The following is a 22,348-nucleotide window of genomic DNA, read 5'->3' as shown; positions in this document are numbered from 1 at the left end:
TGTGGGAAAGTCAGATATGAGAGGTTCTACTGTATGTTTTTTGGGAGATACTCTGTTATAAGTGTGCCAAAATATAAAAAGACAACAATATCCGTACTTTTTCAAAATGTAAGCTGTACACAAGCTTAAAAAAGATATGCTGGAGATTTATAGTTTTAAATTGGTGACTAAAATAAAATTAAACACATGGCATAATAGAAGACAAATTATACATATATGTAGAAAATAATTGATGGCCAAAAACACACAGGTTTGAATACCTGATTTGAGCAATAATTTTTTTTAATCATAGTCATATCCCATGAAACATTTTACATAAACGGAAATTAAAGAAAAAATAATCTTAAAGTTATGAGAACTTACTGAGGTTTGATTTTGTTCTTGTTGTTAATGTCAGTGTATTCCAGAATATCAATTTCTTCACCGGGCGTGTTACTTTTTTCCTCTGTTTTCTGAAACACCTACACACACTTCTTGACATTAAACAGATACATTTAACAAAAAGCTACATAATTAAGAAAATGCAGATGTGATAGTACATCAATTTAAACCAGATAGTTTATTGTATAAACAGTTTATTGTTTTGGGTAATTTTTCAATATTTTGAAGAAAATTAAACAACCTTTTACGTCTGAATTCAGCAGAGGAAATAATCTTTGAATTTGTTTGTTTTGGTGCAAATTGAAACTGTGAATTATTAGTTTAGTACTGGTAGAATTCATTTGTAAGGTTTGGTTATACATACAGGGTGTTTACAAAAGGGTGTCACAAACTTCTATAGGTGATAGTACACATAATTTCAAACAAAAATGTCATTTTTTTAATGCACTATGGCGGCTAGCAGCTAAATGAGACATTTCTCGACTTATGTTTATAAAATTTTTTTTTTAATTAGGTGTACCATTACCCACAGAAGTTTGTGACACTACTTTGAAAACAACCTTCATATTGGAATCTCCAACAAAGTAAGTTCTAGTGCATATATATGACTTGTTTGTCAGCTGTCAGTTTAGTTAGTTGTATCAAGGAAAAATATTGGTACCATAATTTGAAATAGGTGAGCATTTCGAATGATGTTTCAATCCTGAAGAGCTGACTATATTACTTGTAGTGCTTTACGTTTTATGGGAGTTTTGCTAGCTTAAGATAAAAGTAAATAATAAGTACATGAATATTAATAAAGTGTAACATGATATATATTTTTTCTGCTAAAGATACAGAATAAGAAAATATTAATTACAATTACCTAACATTCCCTATTAAATAGTTATTAACTGTGTTTTGAAACAAAGACTTTTTTGTTTACTTTTTTCACATTTAACACAGCATAGCACTTTACTTAACTCACTCAAATAATAATCAAAAATAAAGAAAAATTTATTAAAAATAAAAAAATATACAAACTTGCACATTTACTTTAAAAAAAGCTCTTATGAACAAAAAATGCATTGTTTTTGTCTGTTGAAAAGCTGTCAAATGTGGCAAAACTAAACAATTACTTCAACAGATGAGTTTAAAGATGGAAAAAATAAGGACAACATGTGGATACATGAAATTACATGAATAGTATCGTTTTTCTAGTTTATTACTATTTAGAATACACTGAGAAATATTATCAATTGTGGATGTTATGTCGTTTGTGCTAAACATCAACCTAATTTTGTGTAACAGGATGTTAACACTATCGGGCGGCTCACTCACATCGCGTACCATGATATCAACACTTTCAGGGATAATATGCATTCTCCACAATTTTCTTATGTGCTTACAAAAATAATGCAAGAATTAAGAAAATATCAATCTTGAGTCTTAAACTACATGAGAAATAATCCATAAATTCTGAATAAATTTTAGACCGCTTATAAAACTTTTACAATATAAGATACCATGTTACAATTTAATTATTATAGTTTTAAAATCATATTAATGTTTTATAATGACAAAGTTCACAAAATTTGTTATGTTATTAACTCCGCATTTTAAGGGTTATCTTTATATTAGAATAATAAATAGTCAACTAAAACTTTTTTTTTTAATTTTATTTTAGACACTTGTTTCGGTATTAAACCATCATCAGTGTGAACATTAACCCTGATGATGATGGGTTAATGTTCACACTGATTATGGTTTACTACTGAAACACGTGTCTGAAATAAAATAATTTGTAAAAAGGGTTTTATTTGACGATTCATTATTCACAAAATTTTATACACTATAATAATTTTTACTTGTAGAAATCATAAATCCTATTGTTTTTCCGTAAAATAATATGCCATGACAGTTTTACAAACAGCATTTTCACTACCAACAGCCTAAAAATTATGAACAATAAACATTCATAATGACAACAACTAAACTATATTCCTCTAAAATCCTGCATGAGATATCAAAATTAATAAAAGTTATTAAAACTTACTTTCGATTCTTCTTCTACTCCTTCATTTTCTTCTGCAGTCCGGTTCTTTGAGGTTTCTTTGATATGGTTGACTCCGCTATGGACAGGCAAGAACTGAACTTCCTCTTGTTTCCCAGATACACTCCATATGATCAAATCACTGAGATTTCCCTAAAACAATTAGATGTTGTCTGAAAAATGCTCTGAAGGGAGTGGAATTATACATTATCATGACAACATGTACATCACACCATTCCAAAAAGAATTTACAACTTCATGACAACAAATTTTTAATATAATTACTATACAACTTATTAATACTATTTTTAATATATTATGGGTGTATTTATCCCTCTCTTGACAACTCCTCCCCCCACCATTTCTTTTGTTCTTTAAGGACGAGGAGTTTATAAGTTGCACTTAGTCCTATAAGGACTTTAGCCTTGCTTCCAGAGTGACAAGATATTCAGGATGGGTAGGGTTAGGGGTAGGGGCCCCCTCCTATTGAGATCCATGATGAAGAATTAGGGCACTAATCTCAAAGTCATGTTCCCACGGAAGAAGAGGAGGCCAGCTCTGAACCAGCCCCTCCAGTCAAAGCAGGCGGAGGTAGTACACCCTTGTTGAGGCTAGCAGGAACCTCTGATACTTAGGGAGTGAATCCCACCAACTCCAACAGTTATCTCTCACATTAGACTAGACCTATCGAACTATCCATGCACCCCAGAATCTTAACATTTGCGGGCAGTGAAGTGCCACTCCTGGACATCCATAAGGTTGCCCAGATTTAAGTAACACATTGGTTTATGCTGTGCCCAGTGATAGGTTCATCTGGAAGGTATAAACCAGCCAGAAGTGATCCCTGCTGGGTAATTGACAACCCTTTATATACCACAAAGTTGTATAGCTGAATCAAGGGCAGACCCAGTACTGATTTTCGGAAGGGGTCATCTTGGCTTTAGTTTATTATAATTATCATTATTGTACATGTGATTTTGCATTTCAACACAACAAGAAATCAAATTAAGACTCTTGGAGCATAGGAAATATTTTAGTTTGATAATATTAATAAACTACAACACATTTTCCAATATAAGTTAGTATTGGAAAATGTGTTGTACAGTAATTCCCTAGTGGTGTCAAGAAATCAAATGTTTAGAAAGAAATTAACTAATAACTTCTTAATAACTAATAAAAAAACTAAATAATAAAAAAGTAGTAAAGATAGTAAAAAGTAGTAAAGTAGTAGCTTATAGCAGTATCACTTAAGTATTTCAAATAACTTATTTCTCTCTTCTAAATGTTACCTTGTAATTTAACTGGTTGGATAAGCAACATTACAGGTTAATATGGTGGAAAATGAAAAATATTTAAAAATTCTTCCAAAATATTTCAGAATTCCTTCAGTAAGAAATCACACAGCTTTATTATCTCATCCATTAGCCATAAGAAAGCAATATTTTATATTTTAAGACTCTTCAAAGTATCTCAAAATTCTTTCGATCTTGATTGACAATGTACCTTCTAATTTAATTCACTACCACATGAAAAAGAAGCCCTGCAGAGTTCATCAAATGGGTTACAAAAATATCTTAGATTTTCAAATTCTTTAAAAATATTTTAGAACTTTTTCAGTCTAGAATGATATGTTTCTACTAATTTCATTCAATGGCCAGCCATGACTGATTTTCACTTCAGTAAAGAAGAACTAGAGAATATATATATATATATATATATATATATATATATATATATATATAATAATATATATATATATATATATATATATATATATATATATTACTATTACCATGTTAAATAAAGTCCACAAATTTGAGATAAGAGAAAAGAAAAAAATAATAAACAAGAACGTGTACTTTACTTTACTACAACAAAAGCAGTTTTGGTAAAATGTTCAGTAATTTTATTTCCCATTGTGGTGGGAACATATGGAACAATTAGGGGCATTCTTAGAGTTGGTGGCACTCAGAACAAAGGTAGGTACATCGAGCTTGGCTGCTGCTTGGATGGGTGACCGTTGAGCGATCCTGTCCTTGCAAGCAACCCGCCTGCCCAGCTGTTGGTAGTGTTCGGAAGTCATCTTTAAACCATTGATTCCCAGGTTAAGTTTTAGAGAGAGCTTCTTAGTCATAACTTTGCCTGGTAAAATAAGACATCTTTACTTTACCGTAATTTACTTTAGTTTGGCATTCTCCCGCCAACACAAATACAATATAATGGGAAAATTCAATGATAACATTATCATTCCTACATTTAATAGCATTAAAAAAATATTATATTTATTAAGGACAATACTTTTATTGCAGTTCCATAATATAATGTAAGTAAGCATAGACTGTAGCTGTTATTATACCGCCTCCTCCTTCAGCATAACCGCAGTGCCTGGAACAACTTGCTCCAGTTCCCCTCTTGAATATAACATATACTAGATCCTTTAAGCAGAGAAGAGGTCACTTACTAGCTGAGTTAAACTCGATTTAGCTAGAAAAGGACTGACTAAATTTACATACATTTATAATGCAATTAATTCATCATTTGAATACTTGCTTGATAACTACAGAATATCTTCTGATAACATGATTTGAATTTCTAATAGATGTTCCAACCAATTACAGGAATGAGGTTAAAACCATTCTCTCAGGGGAAAATTTATTCCTTTGGGTTCTTTTGCTGTGTTTGCTACCAAGATGATCCCAACCTTGGTTAAATAATACTGAAAATTCCCCGGTTGTGAGAATAAAACAACACATCGCAAACCAGAGACACTGACCTAAGTAGTGGTTTATGGAATTTCAACCAGGTTTCCGCACTGTAATGATCTGGAAAAAAGGGAAGATTAAAGGAGTGAACATTATCTTATAAGTATTCTCATCAAAGCATCGAGGCCAAAACAATTGCAATATTACAATTTTGAAAATCTCGATTATATTGTCAAACTAACTTCCAGAAAAACTGTGATTAATCATACACTCTAAGTAGAAACACAAGTTACTCAGAGAACGTGCCATTTTTAACCTCCTCTGCAGAGAATTAGTTTTGTTTTTCCTTTCTTAATCAAATTACACAATTATATTGTATTGCCAATAATATTTTTTTTTGCCTTGGGGATTAAGTATTATTTATTGTCCTGCCAGCAGAAATAAAAAGGAAAATGAAGAGAAGAATTAGCTGATTGCTTTAATAATCAAAATAATGCCAGATTGAATTATTGCAGAAAATCAGTTACCAATTCTACAACATTCAGAGACTTTAATGTGGTTAGGAGAGAACAACTTCTCTAACTTTGTTCTTACTCCACTTTGGCTTTCCCATTGGAGCTATATCACTTTACTAAAAATGTCAGGCACACAATCTAAGAATGGTCGTAATGGAAGGAGATACCAACAGTATATCTGTTTTCTCAGAATCACAACCCCAAGTTCCTTGACATAAACTGTGTTATTGGAAAGTGATGCAAACCTTGTAGGGTTCTAAGTCTGCCTGTGTGTCGGGAAGATCTCGACGTGCCCTCGGGGAGATGTACGAGTTCTGGTTGGGTATACAGCTGGTCTTGTAGTCCTGTAGGAAGTCATGATCCGAGTGTTCTCGCATCTCATCATAGTTCAAACTTTCTGCAAGGCAAAAAAGATAGACATTTTTAGAGTGAGTCAAAATTTATAAAGAACTGTAAGAAATCACTTTATTCAGACTAAAATATTAATATTTCAGAATTAAATTGCTTGCAAAATATTGCAAAACTAACCATAAATGGTTTAGTGTTGTTGCTTATACCCATATATATTTTCCTGTAAATTTCAGAAGGTTAATAATATAGGTTACATTAAAAAGTTACTTTTTGCATGTAACATTTTGAGACGAAAGAAAGGAAACATATAGGATGTTCCGAAACGTTACACTCTTCATATAGCTAGATATAATTTAGATATCTATCCTTTCATTGTTAGTAATCTTCAAAAGGTACATAAGGGTTCTACTGTTCATGGCCATCAAAATTTATCAGGAGTTTTATTATTAAAACTACATAATATGTTAAATAGTTTTTCTTGTTAATAATAAGTTTAACTCCAGTTATCCTTCCTCTTAGTGTAGTGTTTGGAATCTAACATTGTCACAGACTTGACTTGTGAAATTCGTCTAAAGAGATCCAAAAAAGGTTGTTGACAAAGAAGTCAAAATTTCACATTGAATCAACCCTTCCCACCATAGTTATGTTATGTGTAGTTAATCTTAATGCACATTTTTACATACACAATTTCAATGTATTTATGGTTTCTTGATATGTATATTATGCTTAACCATTGGTAATCATATTTCATATTACTAGTTAAAAAACTGTTTACATTATCATTTTATATTTTGATTTTGAATAAAAACAGCATAATTAAAATAATTCAATAGAAAATTATGGAAGCAGATCAAACAATTTTCTGCAGTATCAATATAAATATCTCCTAAAGATTCTTTAGATTCAATTGAATTCTTTATTATCTTAAAATATGAAACACTCTAGCTTACAAGGCAAACTGAATATAATTTAAATAAAATAGAAATGTAACCCGTTTAAAATTAATGTTATATATGTTATAGGTTAATCAATCATACTATAATAATTATGAAAGTCATATATCTATGCACAGTCAGTTGTTACCTGCCCGCGGAATGTGTGGAAGGCTCTTCTGGGGAGGAGTGTTAAGCCTCATGACTCCAGCGGTGAAGACAGTAACCGGTAGCAGGATGAGGATGAGGCCGAGCATAATCCTGAGCACGCGGTGATGACCCTTCTCTTCAAAATCTGCACACCATCTGCGCAGAACAGAAGGAATCGTGCAGACAAAGAGAGGCAGGCATTGGGAAAAACCACACAGACACACGGCAACTCAGCGTGATTGCATGCGATCTAACAAGATGAGTGGGTATTGTCCCGTAGTACTACGGAAAACGTGGTAATTGGTTGTGGTCAGGCTGAGGGTATCTTCAAGGTCGTGAAGGTATAATATGTTAATAATACAAGGTCACTCCAGTGGTCCACTGTACATCAGAGTCCTGCTATCAGATGAAGTAAATTACACTGAAGTCGCTCATGGCCACGTGAATTATGTGGGTTCCCCTTTATGGAGCTGTAGTGTTAGCATCATTTGTGGGGATAAGGATAAGAGACCTCTTTTGCTAGCTAAAACAGTACATTTTGGTTTGTTCAAAAGATTAAATTTACTAACAATAAATTGTTGTCTTGGTTGTATGATCTGTTGATTATGATTTTAATTCTGTAATCAATGATAAATTATATTAAATATCCTCAATGGAGGGAACGTTCAATTTCTAGTCCAATTCTTTTTTGCAGAATCTTGTCTAACATTTTCTATTTCTTTGGAAGTATTGATCATCATCTTATTTACAATTGAAATCTTCAACATAATACATTTTTGGTACTAGGAATTATAAATGAAAATAAGTAAATTTCAAAATGATCATACAGTAACTAAAACTCTAAGAACATTTGAGGAAAACAGAAGTTTTAGGCTGAATAGGTTTAGATTAATGTTTTGTGGTTAATTTTACTTTTTACTGTTATGAATAAAAGTTCATTTAATCAACATCACTTTCTGTGTACTTTATTTACACTGTGTTGTTCAGAATAGAATCATCTACAAGTTGCTCAAAGATGAAAAAATGTGTTTTTTGCTCCATTTTTTGCATTCCATACAGGTTTTCTCAAATACTATTTAATTTACAGTTCTGGGACCTGTTAAATTCAATTCATCAGGTCAAAAATCATAAGAAACAATTAAGTTCAAAGGGCTTAAGCCCCCCTCCAAATTTTGAAAGAGAAACATTAAAATTGCACCCAGTAATTTGTTTTAAACTGGTACAAATTCAAAAGGTTAAAAGCTCAACAATTTTCCCAGGGAAGATTCTCGAACCCCTGTTCATGGTATGTCTTTAAACCTAGTAAACCACCCAGTGTCTCAGCCCCCTCCGAATAATTTTCTTTGAACACCAATAAAATAAAACTCAATAAACACTGTATTATCCTATTTTAACCCTAGTGCCCAAACGCGTCGTCCGTCAGACGACGGCCGCCATCTTTCTTCTTCCCCACTCCTTAGTAGAGCCCGCTTCCACCCCTCCTTCCCAGTACCCTGCAGTTGGCCTCGAAACGAGTGTGTGAGAAGGTTGTGGTGTGTTTTTTTGTCCTGTGCATCTCCTCTATTTTAAGCCGCGTCGCCTCACGGACGAAGCGTTGGGAGTGCCGTTTGAATATTCTGTGCGTTACGTAGTCTGTTGAACGAAGCGTTGGGACTGTTGTATAGCTGTTTGCGTATAAACGTAAAATCATAAAAATGTTAAATATTTCTTTTATTTCTATAAATTGATAGTTGAATCCACTGTTGTACAAGTAAAAACTTATTTCTGAAAAACAATGGAAGAAGATAATGAACAACAACGCATTTTGTCGCTGCTAAACGAGAGTCTTTCTGATGATCAATCGGACAGTGATGACCGTGATCCTCCCTATTATTCAGGGACTTGACAGTGACGATACAGACGTCTCGACCCCCACTATGTGCCTACAGATTCAACATCAGATGATGATGAGTCAGATGAAGAGGATTTTGGAGCGTCCATTTGAGGAGCGTCGCCATATTGATAATCTCACAGAGACAATAGAAGCCGTCATTGCAGGGGCAGGCATCATTGGAGATGGAGAAGAAGAATGTTGATGAAGAAATGGGAGCTAATTCAGAAGTGGATGTCGATGCCGAAGTTAGAAATGATGTAAGTAACAGCTACCTTGTAATTTGTGGAAATCAAAGAATGAAGGGAAGGAATGGGCATTTGTGGTGCAAACAAACATGCCACACAAAACACACAAACTAGAGCAGCGGCACGAAATGTTGTTCACATCAGACAAGGTCCTAAAAATATTGCCAAAGATAAGTCTGAAGCATCAGCGATATTTCAGTTATTTTTTACACAAGAAATTAGAAATATTACTATGGAACATACCAACTCCTGTATATCGAGAAAAGCAAGAAAACATTACAAAGAAAAATCTAAGACAGTATCGCCTCTGACTATGGAGGAATTTAATGTTTTTTTTGGGTATTTTAATTTTAAAACTGCGGTGCCAGAAAGACAAACCATATGCCTACAAAGGTTTTGTTTGACTCAGAGTACTGCGGTGATAGGTACAAGGCTACGATGAGCCGTAGTCGTTTTGATTTTCTCTTAGAGTCACTCCGATTTGATGTTCGTGTGAAACTAGAGATGAAAGAATAAAAAAACGGAACCGATTTGCCCCCGATTAGAGAGATATGGGATTTGTTTATATCATCCTGTAGAGATAACTACAAGCCAGGCACCTATGTGACCATAGACGAACAACTTCTTCATGCATTTAGGGGAAGAAGTAAGTTTCGCATGTACATTCCTAATAAACCCTCTAAATATGGATTAAAGATTGTAATGATGTGCGACTCTGGCACAAATATATGGTAGATGCTAATGCCTTACTTGGGTAAAGGGACAACTCCTCGTAATATTCCACAAACTATGTACTTTGTGAAAGAACTGACAAGAACCATCTACGGATCCAATCGAAATGTTACGATGGATAATTGGTTTACAACTGTTCCACTAGCCCTCAGATCTCCTAGCACCACCAATAAATCTCACTTTTGGTGGGAACTGTTCGGAGATGTAAACCAGAAATCCCGCCCTGAAATGAAAGACCCCTGGAACCCGGAAAGTTGGAAGCTCAATGTTCTGTTTTGATGGACATAAGACCATTGGTATCTTTTAAGGCTAAGAAGAAGAAGGTGGTTTTATTACTTTCAACTTGCCATGATCAGCCAATGATAAATCCACTCAGTAACAAGCCTGAAATTATAGAATGCTACAACTCCACAAAAGGAGCCGTGGACACTCTCGATCAAATGTGTGGTCAAATGTCTTGTAGCAGGAAGACAAAGAGGTGGGCCCTTGTGTATATTCTATGGAATGATAAACATCATGATCGTAAATTCCTACGTCATTTACGTTCACACACAAAACTTCTAAGGGAGAGAAAAACCTCTTTCTAGACATGACTTCGCCAAGGAACTGCACAATGAGCTCGTCAAACCATGGTTGGAGCGCCGCCTGCAATACCAGTTTTTGGCCCACCCCTTTGCGGCAGTCAATAGCAGCCATCCTACATTGTGAGGCTCCAGTAGATCAACGAGGACCATCCACCTGTACAACAAGAAGCTCGGGGAAGGAAAAATTTGCGGATTTTGCCCATCAAAGAAGGCGAAGAATGACAAAGCACTTTTGTGGACGATGCTCCAAGGCAATGTGCGGGGAGCACCAGGGGCAATGGTGTTTTGAGTGTGTTAAAAAGAAGTAGCATTCCATAAACTAAGTTTTGTGATCTCTTTTCTTGTTAGATGTAGTGTTTGTGAAATAATATACCATATTTTCAAAATTATTTTGTGTTTTATTTGAATAAACTAATAGTAGTCCCACAGACGAAGCGTTAGGAATAACGCAATTTAAAACAGCGTTGGGACTCTAGGGTTAACCTATTTTGGTCCTTACTGCATTCTTCATTGTAGTTCTTTATGTAAATTAACTCTCTGTTTACCGTAAATCTCAGTTCTTACCTTTTTGCTTTTCAATGTTAAAGCAAACATTGAAGTTGCACATGCTTAGCCCTTCTGGTAATGCAGTTGTTATTTTACTAATTACTGTCTCAGCTTAAAGCTAACTAATTAGTTTGAGGTTGTCTTAGACGTGTTCATGGTAATCTTTCTTACTTTGTGGTCAGCTTTTCGTGCCCTTCAAGTTTCATAGTAGTTTCATCCTTTTTCATGGTCATCAAGTTTTGCAACAGAAACAACACTTCATAGTCATCATCATCCATTGAGCCGAAAGTATTATAATAAAGCTAAAGCAAAAAGTAGCCAGGAAAAAATGTTGGGGAGTTCCAGACAACTGATATTTTCCCGCTGTGGACAGAGGGTAAGGCTCCATTTTGTTCCTTACAAATTTCTTGACCCATTTCTTTGTTTAGAACGATCTTTCAGCAATACATGTCAGTAATATTGAATTATTTAAATAATAATAATCATTTACTAAAAATGTGGGGGGTCAGGACTCCTTGTACCCCCTTGCTAGCTACATCCTTGAGTTAAAGTGAAGTATTTTATTAGGATATGATTGGGCGAGTTTGCAATCCTATAAACAAATCGTTCAGGGCTTAGGAGTATAAGATTATTTTCTAAGGGCTATGTAAGTTAAAAGTCAGTCAGAGATATTTTTGTCCCAAGAAAGATGTCAGTTTCTTACACCAGAGTGTAATAATAAATCAGTTGAAAGGCTAGGATTTATTTATTACTGTACAACCTCATGTACTAAGGTACAATATAGAAACATGTTGTAATTGTGAAATAGTGTAAAATTGTATAATACTGGTATATTAAAATTACTAATTTAATACATTTTACTGTTGCTTTTACTCAATTGTGAATTGATATACTAAAATTGTTTAAATTACATTGTTTTGCAGCATCAAAAGAGGACAGATTGCATTGGTGTAACTATGACTTGGTTTGGGAGGAGGAGAATTAGTTGAATTGAAGAGGACACCACCAGATATAGAATAAACCTGAATAGATACAAAATTAGAAAGACCCAGTTCACAGTCAAACATTTAACAGCTATATTACGAGCATGTTATATTGCTTTTGTATCAGTGGTGTATGTAGAAAATTATTTCAGGAAGTGGTGCTGACACATTGGTGCTTTAGAAAGTATAAAATACTCTCCAAAATAAGGGCTCAGGAATCTTACCTAGAGAAATTGTTTGAGCTCCAAAACCACATAAAATGTGGTCAGCAGAAGACTTTCAGAGGAGGCTTGGGCCCCTGAGTACACTCCCTTATAATCTATGGAGCTGCCCATGTTTTTATAGCTATATGTATATTTGCTATACATTTGCTCTTGCAATGGTTCTAATTTCTTCATCCCACTCTATGTTATAAAGATAATGTTATCTTCCAATCACCATGACTTACCTCAGTGATGGCTTGCTAAATTTCATAGTTTATTGATATTCCAGGTTAAACAATTTTAGGAACATGGTGTAAACAACGGAACAGAATACAAAATATTATATTTATTTCAGGAACTATGGCTGAGTCATGAGATAATCATACATTGTATTTATATCTGAATAATATTTCACCACTACTTACAGACTTCTGATCCACCTCTATTGGAGGAACATGGGACTTTTCCTGACTACCACCTATCTTGTTGATGCTAGGGAAAATTTTAAATTTAGCTAGTGTTTGAGTTCCATACTTAGAGAGAGTTCAATATTTTATTCTGTGGGAGGCCATAACGAAAATATACTGGAGAAAAGAGCTAGAAGAGTGCTGAGACTAGGATTACTGTAAATGACCATGTTTTAGTCCCATACTTTAAAAGAGTTTCATAATATGTTCTTGAGTCCATAATGAAAATATACTGGAACAAACATGCTAGAAAGAGTTCTGAGATTAGGATTTCTCCAAATGATTATGTTTGAGTTCAGAAATAAAATGTTACATTTCACTCATGCCAAAGTTAATATGATGGTCCATATTAAAGGTCACATGATCAACATGAAGATTACCTCCGCTTTAAAGTGAATGATTCATAAATTCATGTAGTAAGTTGTTATAACTTTTGAGCAGTGTAAATGAATCGTGAACTCTTGAATAATCTTATGAGAAACAAACAAGGCTTGTTATGTAGTTTTATAAAATTGCTCATGTTTACCATTTGTAATGTACAGTTTCTTCACTCAACCTGTTAAAGGAAGAACAACTGTACTTCGACTAGAGGAATTCATACAAAAATAGTCCGATGGCGGCTAATTTGTCTGAATCACACCTCTGAAAAATGACTGATCCATCTCAACATCTGCTGCGACAAACAAATATCATCAATTTTACCCTACACAAATATACTATGTATGATTTCATTCATCTATTTTGCAGACCACATGTACATCAAACAGACAGTAGTTGACCACAGCCACATCAAAGCGGGAACAGCTGGTAATCAACAGCGATATTGCAGCACCATCTTAAATGTGATTGGATTTGAACAGGTTATACTCATAAAACCACTATAGACCACAAAATAAATATTCAAGTAATTGTTTGGACTTTAAATTAATAACTTTTCTTCAAATAATGCAAGATTACAACTATTATTACTGTAAAACATAAATGCTAAACCTTACTTGACTCTGCCGGTGTTTTTAGACGCTGAGAGTCTGCATAAGGGACAGCAGCACTTGATACCATCCAGGAATATAAGTTTTGTCTGTAATGCAAAACAAAGAACAAATTATGTTTAAGTATAGGTTTTTATGTTTAATATGTCTTAAACCTTAAACTCAGGTAATATTAAAACTCAAAATGTAACCACTAATGAATATTTATTTTAATTATATTCTTTGGTCTACTGTATGTTACCTTACATCTCTTTCAATTAAATCTTAGTTTTCATCATGATAGATGTTGAACATTTTATATTAGTAATGTTTGAAATGTCATAGTTTTATAATTTAATATTTTGCTTTCATATTAAAAGTCATATTCTTTGTTACCAAATTAATTGACAGTAAATATTGTACATTTTTGAACTCTATCCTTCTATTTTTAAACAGTTGGTTGGGTTGGAAATGAGCAATGGATTTGGAAACGCTTAGGAGAGGCATAGTTTAAAGCAAATATTTAAAGGAAAGAGAACTGTAAAAGTTTCATAATATTCTACAAACCATAGCTTTCATAGAAAATTATTTTGGAGGGAGCTGATATTATAGGTGGTTTAGGATGTATAAAATACTATCCAAAATAGGGCTCAAGCATTTTTATCCAGGAAATTGTTGAGCTGTGGGATCTCATATATGTGTTCTAGCATAAACCAAACTGGATGCAGTTTCAATGTTTGCCTTTCAAAATTTCATAAAGGGGCAGGTTTGACCACCTGAGTCACTCCTTATATATGCCCATGTCTGCAAACTAAACATGGCAAGTCACTGCAATTATAATGATGGAAAAGAGAAAATAATATGACTTAAAATCTTGTGCTGCAACCTAACCAAACAATTTGAAAGTACAATTATTGTTAAGGTTTATTACGATGACTGGCCTTAAACTATCTGGTACAATGGCTGTTTAACCATTTGTATCCATTTATATATGTCATCCTGACTGTTTACTCTCATCAATTACACAAATTCACTATATGCTGCCAAGAAAAGAGTTAAATACAAGAATGTGTTAAACTCTCACAATTCAAAACATACAAAACAATAGTAATTGCTGACATGATTGTGTGGAGTGTACTTATGAAGCCTCTAATGTAATTATACTTATAGATTAATATATCTTGAATTTAAAAGATTACAAAGAAAGAATGTTCAGCAACAAAATTTACCAGACAGTAGAGTTGCGAACAAAAATTATCCAGCAAAGGAAGCATAGTAAAAGTAAAGCTGTTAATGGAGCAGTAACAATTAATGTCTAAGAATTAGAGGGTTTAGAAACTAATTGGGCATACAATACCATAATTAGAGTCCAGAATGGGCAGCACACATTGAAACGTCACTCCTGGTCAGAAATTTAATGAAATGGACAGTGGGCAAGGATTCAAGCGTTTGACCCACTAATTTATCCTGGCAATAAGTTTAACCTTGGGCGCTACTCTGACCCTTGCCCTCTGATAGAACCATTCTTAGATCAGGTATCATAATTCCAGTTAACTTCCTATTAAGGTAAAATTACTTTTCTTATAACACAATACAGATAACTTGCTATAGTAACTATGATGAAGTTACATCTATAACCATTCAAAAATTATAAAATATTTTTTATTTTCTCAGAGTTTTTTTAAGGAACTAGCTTATTTAATTTTTAATACACTGAGAAATTTGATAACTCTGTTAATCCTTAATCACATTCTGAACTTATTATATAGGTTGCATTTAATTGTATATTTTGTTTAATAAAAGACTCCAACTGAAATAATATAAATCTATAATACTATACTTCAATATCAGAATTATTTAAAGCACTGTATTTCATTAAAAAAGGAATCATACTTGTTTAATTCACTGCAATGGTTGAGTTATAATACTGTAATTGTTCTCCTTGATATTATGTACATTAAAATGACGAATTTAACTGATCAAAATTTAAACATCTTACCTAGTTTGTTTATTTTTGATTTTTCTTTAACCTTATATGAACTGTTATTCAAAAAATCATGAGTTGATAAGATTAAAAATGCTTTTCACAATTCACAAAATTTACATAAAATTGTTTTCACTATTATTATAGCAAATTGATTTTGAACTATTAAGTTATATTCTTTATTTTCACAGAGATACATTGTACTAAATATTAAAAATAAACTTAAAATGTAAATAAAGAGTAAAACAAGTGACTGCTTCACCAAATTACAGTTGTCAACATCATATGTTCAGCATTATTTTCACAATAAAGAGCAAGTATTAAAGATTTCTTTCTCAAAATTATTATAAAATGTAATAAATGACAATACAACTAACTACCAATAGCCCGCATGAGATTCCTTGTTTAAAATTTGTTATCGATTATTGAAGGTTTGAAAGGATAATAGGTTTTGGGCACTTACCATTGTTATATGTTACAAAATGTATAACACTACATTTCAAGGATTGAAATCCCTCCTTTTCTCAGGTGAGGCAATGGACTATCACAAAAAAATAAACAAATATAAATTAAACATACCTGAAAACTACTTGGAGTCCAGAGAGAACCAAATGATCCCCACTTTGTTCTACTTTCGCCTGTGCTGGTATGACATGTATTTGTGCTCTTCACTTCCGATACTCGCGATGCATTCTCAGCAATGAAAACGCTTAGGTTCATTTTCTCCTGTATAGACTCCAAGCAGTTTCCGGGTATGTTTCATTTCTTTCCCTTCTCTCTTTTTCTTTCTTTTTTTTGTGTCAGTTGATTGTTGCACATTGTAGCTTTTAATTACATGTATATATACTAATTATCTTATTACCTAATGAAGAAGACATATTATTTCAATCCTCTTTTTTCTTTTTATTATTGAGGCTCCATTGCTGCATGTTGTAACTTTTAAGAACATGTATATGTACTAATTTTCTTTTTAACTGACATAGAGGACAGATTCCAATCCCCAAAACGTACTGTTTATATACAGTATTTTGTAACATATAACAAAGACAAATGTCTGAAATCCTATTACCATTTCAACATGATATTGTGACATACCCAGTTTATACTGGGCACTTGTTTAAAGTTGTATATGAATGTCATAATCAAGTCATCTCTATTAACTTATTAATTAAAAATAGTTACAGTGTCAATTAAAAGATTATAAAAACACTTCTTCTTAAAGAAAACAGGACTTTAAGAGATTAAGTTTGTTCGATTTAAGATATATCCGTATAAATTATGAGTAAACAATGTATAAAATCATAAATAACAGTATAAACAATATTTAGGAAACATTTTGAAAATATTGGAGCTAAAAAATTTCAAAGATGATTGGATTGAAAGAGAAATGTTGTCAAGAAAAATCATGTTCAGGTCAATGAATTTACAAATCTCTTTCTACAGATAAAAAATGTTCTTAGGCAGGTAGTGTATACAGGAGCAGTGAAAATTTATATGAAGGATGTTGATATCGTAAACTAGAAACATATTTTATTCTTTTAATGAAGTTGAATAAAATGTAAAGATATTTATTTCAATAAAATATTAGCTTCAATATTATTATTTTATGAATTCATTAATTACTTTAATTTAACTTAAATTGGACCAAAAATTAAAATGTATGAGACATTTTGTAGTCATAAGTTTTAGCCCAAGGAGTACAACCCCTTTGATTGCCAGTTACATTTGTTATAGTACTACTAATGAAAAAGTACCTATCAAAGCTATTACGCTTTGTTAATTGGTAATATTGCTAACAGTAAACACCTCTGTCATCTGCCATCTGCTTCTAACCTTGTGTTATTGTTTACCTTGTATGTGTTCTGGTCCAAGCTACCAAAAACCAATTTCATTCCACAAAATAACCTACAATTGAAACTAAAATTTAATTTGTTTATTTTTGTGTTTACATATACGAATCAAATAACTCACAAACGGTAACTTTCTGTTTAAAACGAAGAAAAGGATGCAGTTTTTTGCTACTTTTTAATAAAAGTGCAACTTTGAACATTCATAACTCGGAAACTTATGATCCGATTAGAAATAAATAGGTCCGAATACGGGCCTGCAACTGTGCTGTTATTGAGTATGTAACTTTAGAATTATATACAAATGTTGTTATTAAATTATCCTACGTTTATTCTTGACCGGATGGTCGAAAACATTCAGCATTAGTCACGTTGTGGAGCACTGAGAGGCATTTTCTTGGCGGTGAAATTTTGTAAACCACTATTTAAAACGTTTCATTTGAACACAGATTTAATCGGTACGTTTAGTTAATTTACCAGTATCGGCGTGGCGCCTACTCATTTGAACGCGCAAACAGCGACAGTCGAGACAGGCGTGGTGTTACTGTTACTTCGTTATTGTATCTGTGCTGTATACTTGTAAAATTAGTGTTGTGACGAGTCGAATACTTTTACTCGGTCAATTCGAGTCAGACTCTACTCAAGTCGAGTCGTATATCGTGTGCTATTTACTATCTGAAATGAAGGGGAATCAAAGCTCTCACGACTCCCAACGAACTGGCCCGACTCGTCCGGTCCGAACTATTCGTCATTCTGTTCATAACCAATAAGTGTTTTTTGTATTTAAAAACACACAGTAAATACATACTACTGTATTTACTATGTGTATTCTTCTGCGTATCACTGTAGAATACACATAGTAAATACAGTAGTATGTATTTTACATACAAAGGTGACCTGAAGTGAATATTATTATATCCAAACTCCAATATTGTCTAATAAAGTACTAACTTGAATAAATTATTGTAACAAACAGAATAAAATTTAAGTAATATAGGCTAGGTAGTATTATTGCAAGTCAGTTTCGTCTTTACTAGTATTCAACCGTGCAGGTCAGTGAATTTGTTGGGGCATAATATTAATAATAGTCGGCTGGAGATCAGCAAATGCGAATTATAGTAAATCCGAGTCGGCTGACCTTGAATGCCATGACCCAGTGGTTGATTCGAATCACGAATCTCGAGTAGGTAAGGTATTCGAATACGAGTTATTCGAGTTGAAAACATCGAGTGGGCATATCGCTAAAAAGAATAGCCCCCAACATAATAATCCGATAAAATTTGAGGCGGTGTTGCCATATCGCTATTGGTCACCAGCTGTACCGGCTATGACGTAACTAAAACTGCTTGATTTGACGTTACCTGCGCATAACGTACGTTTTGTTTATGGTGACAAATAACGATGTTTGTTTATTGTAAGGCCTAACATGGACGAGTAATGATTTTTCATACATGTAAAACTGGGAACAGTGTTGAGTGCTGAGCTTAGATGAAGGATTGAAATGCAACAAGGAGTAGGATAATCCAGAAGATCCTTATGGAGATGGGATGCATTCAAAGCAGCCTGAAAGTACTTGCATACTGTAGGCCCACAACACCTAAAGAACCATTTGGAGTATCACGATGAAATTTGTATTGATTTGTTGAGAGCTGTGGCTATGCAGCGAGTTGAGATGAGCTCCAGAAGTGAACTAGTGAAGTGATAGAATTAGTGGTGATACTAGAGATCGTGAGAGAAGGATTTGTTTATAATTATTAACTGTGTCAGTGTTAAATAAATTCGTGTGTAATTAGATAGTCAATTTAGTAATAGTGGATTGTGACAGAATAAATTAGTGACAGATAGTGAGTTTTGTAAAAAAGTAGTTTAATTAAAGCCAGCCTAGTTTTTTTTAAGTATGGCAAATATTGTTTGTTTAGTTTTTTTTAATTTACAATTTTTTCAATAACAACTTTCAAGTAGTTATTTTTTGTGCACTAAGAATTGATACTGTATGACTTTCATACCTAAAAGGAACAGAGTTCAAACATGAATTGGAGAAGCGAGATCTTGAAATGGTGGGGACAAAGTGTGCTACATAACTGGTTAGGCCTTGGTTGCGGATGGTATTAATCCAAATGAATTCTTGATTGACTCTTCTGCTGTTGGTAAGCTTATGAGTGCATTAGAACAGAACAGAATCATTTTAGAAAGTAACAAATTAAATTATAAGAGAACAAAAACATTTTACAGAATAAATTAGAAAAGAAAATAAGAAAATGTTAGGAGACAAGGTGGAAAGTTTAGTTATTAATACTAAAGTTTACGAATTAGAAAACAACTTCAGTAACAAAGAAAAGCTGATGCTTAGAGAGCAGCAAGATCAGTTCAGAACCGAATCAGGCGGGACTCGCCAACAAAATAGAACCTTCGAGCAATACGAGTCCCAAGACCCATTTTGTTACCCACACCAGCGAATTACCTATCTTCAACAGTAAGATGCTCTGGGAGGACTTTCTGTCTCTAGTTGAGACAGCGGAATCAGCCCATGGCCTTCAATCAAAGCAGCAATGATGTGTCTTTTACTTCGAGGCAACGTGTTGGCATTACTTCAGAATGTGCCTAAGGCTAATAGAAAGAATTTCAATGACATAATTGAGTGCTTAGAGATGTGTTTCTGCTATATACATACGTGTAATAACTCTACCGTTCCCAACTTAAGAGTAGGATACAGAAGCCTAACACATATTTACCGGAGTTTGAGACTGACATAATTCGCCTTGTCACTTAGCTTACCCTTCAGTAGATGATGAGGTCTACAAGAGTTTAGCACTGGAAAAATTCTTGGATAGTCTTTATGAGCCAGAAACGCAACAAGCCATCAGGCTTGCCTGCCATAAAACTCAGCGAAGCATTGACTCAAGCCCTAGATTCGAGTCTGTTCGGGACAATGGACGAGTGAGGGCTGTGGAAGCTGAAGGTGTGTTCCTACCATCGGTAGAGGAGATCATCAAGAGGTTGATAGAAAGATTAAAGACATGATTGGCCAATTATTGGCCAAATATGACGATGGACATCAAGAATTGATGCAGGAACTGTAGCGCATCAGCAAATTGCCCCTTGTGTCAGAAAAAGGCCCCTCTTCAGAAGTGCAACGTTGGAGCACCTGTCATGCTCATAGCTATTGATATAGCTGGGCCTTTTACTGAGACCAAGAATGAAAACAAGTACATTCTGATTGCGATTAATTATTTTAGCAAATCTGTAGAAGCATATGTAACATTATTATCGTCTATTCATATTATTACTGTGTTGTTTGAAATGTACACAAAGCAAGTTCATGTAAAAGTATGTTTATATTTTCGTCACACATAAAACTATGATTTTAAGAGAGATTTCAAATTAAATCAGTATACTTGGAAACCACTAATCATACAAATCAATATATTCATTTGTGTGTATAATTAATTTCTCTTGTAATATTGATTGTAGCCAAATTATAAACTAATTATTTAATGTGGCTATATATTTTTTCAAGTTTTCCCACCATAATGTGTGGAATTAAAATGCATTCAATGTTTTATTCATGACATGTGAATGAATGATAAAACCCAGCAGGTTAAATAAAATTTTAGGTTTTTGACGTGACAACGTCTTAAATTAGGTTGCGGCTCGGAGTCACTCATGAAAAAGTGTAACGCCCGGTAACGTTACGATGCCCGTCCAGTGGGTCCGCCGCACGGGATAAAGCAGATAACTGTGGGTCCGCCGCACGGGATAAAGCAGATAACTATGTTTATTCGTTTATTCTGGAGTGCTTAGATTCGTCATTTACAACTTTACAACAACTACAACAATAAAGGTAAATAATTGTACACTGATATTTCATTATCGTAAACTATGATTGATTGATTAATTGTTAGATTGACACAAAAGTTGAGAAACTGAGTTTATAGGTTTATGTCATACTATTGACAAATGTTGATAGTGTTAAGTAAATTATTAGTTTAAATCACTCTGCAATCAAATCGTAATTCAGTCGATTGAGAGAAACAGCGCGTATTGCTAGTCAAACATTTAAAATAACAAATTATAACCTCTAACCTGTCATAACAGTGCGACCAAACAAACGAACTAAACTGACCAATCACCACGCGCGGAGTTAGAATTTAACTGTGTTTAGCAAGAATTTCAAATTCCAATTTTAGTAAATGTTTTATTCAACTTTACCATTTACAATAACAAATTTTAATTAATTTCAAATTATGTACAATGTTTTAGTAAACAAAATATATTTCTATAGTTAAAATTTGTGCAATTCTTATTTTCATTCAATTCCTTGTTCCTATTGTGCAATTTAATAATATTCATATCAATAAATATTCTACCGAGAAAAAGATGTTGTCACGTAAAATCTTCGCCCTTAAAACCGACTTTACAGGCAACCATAATTTTTTTATTTTGACAAAATCTTTTTATATCAGCTGTCTTACAAAACAAAATTGAGTCTTCTTTGGGTCTTTGTCAGTATGGATAGTACACAGTGTCAACTGGGATTTCCCTGTGGATATTAAGATTGGCTAAAACATTTAGCTTATTCTCAGACATCATGTTTCTTAGGTATGTCTTGATTCTCCGAAGAGTGGAAAAGGAGCGCTCTGCTGTGCTCAGTCTTTAGTATGAGTAAAACATTTTTTCTTAAGGGAGGCTACAGCCCCTTTAGTCGCCCCCCCCCCCCCCTGAGTTTGTATAACAATGCCAAATATAGGAAATCATGTTATACCTTCATTCTTATCATGGGCTATCTAGTAAACTGCCGTATTAGAATTCAATCAGTGCTAACTAATATATGGGTTTGGAATGAATAAAACACA

General features: G+C 33.5%; 1 protein-coding gene across 3 annotated transcripts in view; it reads right to left on the bottom strand.

Moving 5' to 3' along the window:
• LOC124362908 (neprilysin-4-like) overlaps positions 1-15,881 on the bottom strand; it is a 57,025-nt gene extending 41,144 nt beyond the window's left edge. For 2 of the 3 annotated variants that reach the window (XM_046817794.1, XM_046817795.1), the window contains exons 1-6: positions 15,022-15,122; positions 13,692-13,774; positions 7,065-7,219; positions 5,876-6,027; positions 2,417-2,566; positions 364-461 (exon numbers count right to left, since the gene is read on the bottom strand). In XM_046817794.1, coding sequence (XP_046673750.1) covers positions 364-461; positions 2,417-2,566; positions 5,876-6,027; positions 7,065-7,219; positions 13,692-13,774; positions 15,022-15,024 — 641 coding nt within the window. In that variant the 5' untranslated portion in view covers positions 15,025-15,122. Of the gene's footprint in view, positions 1-363; positions 462-2,416; positions 2,567-5,875; positions 6,028-7,064; positions 7,220-13,691; positions 13,775-15,021; positions 15,123-15,663 lie in introns of those variants that run through there. The other variant, XM_046817796.1, reaches the window with a different exon arrangement.
• Between the last annotated feature and the right edge of the window lie 6,467 nt (positions 15,882-22,348).

Source organism: Homalodisca vitripennis, chromosome 5, assembly GCF_021130785.1.
Source record: "Homalodisca vitripennis isolate AUS2020 chromosome 5, UT_GWSS_2.1, whole genome shotgun sequence".
Lineage (NCBI taxonomy): Eukaryota > Metazoa > Arthropoda > Insecta > Hemiptera > Cicadellidae > Homalodisca > Homalodisca vitripennis.
Note: the sequence above shows the minus strand (reverse complement) of the source record. Positions and strands in the feature narration are given on the sequence as shown.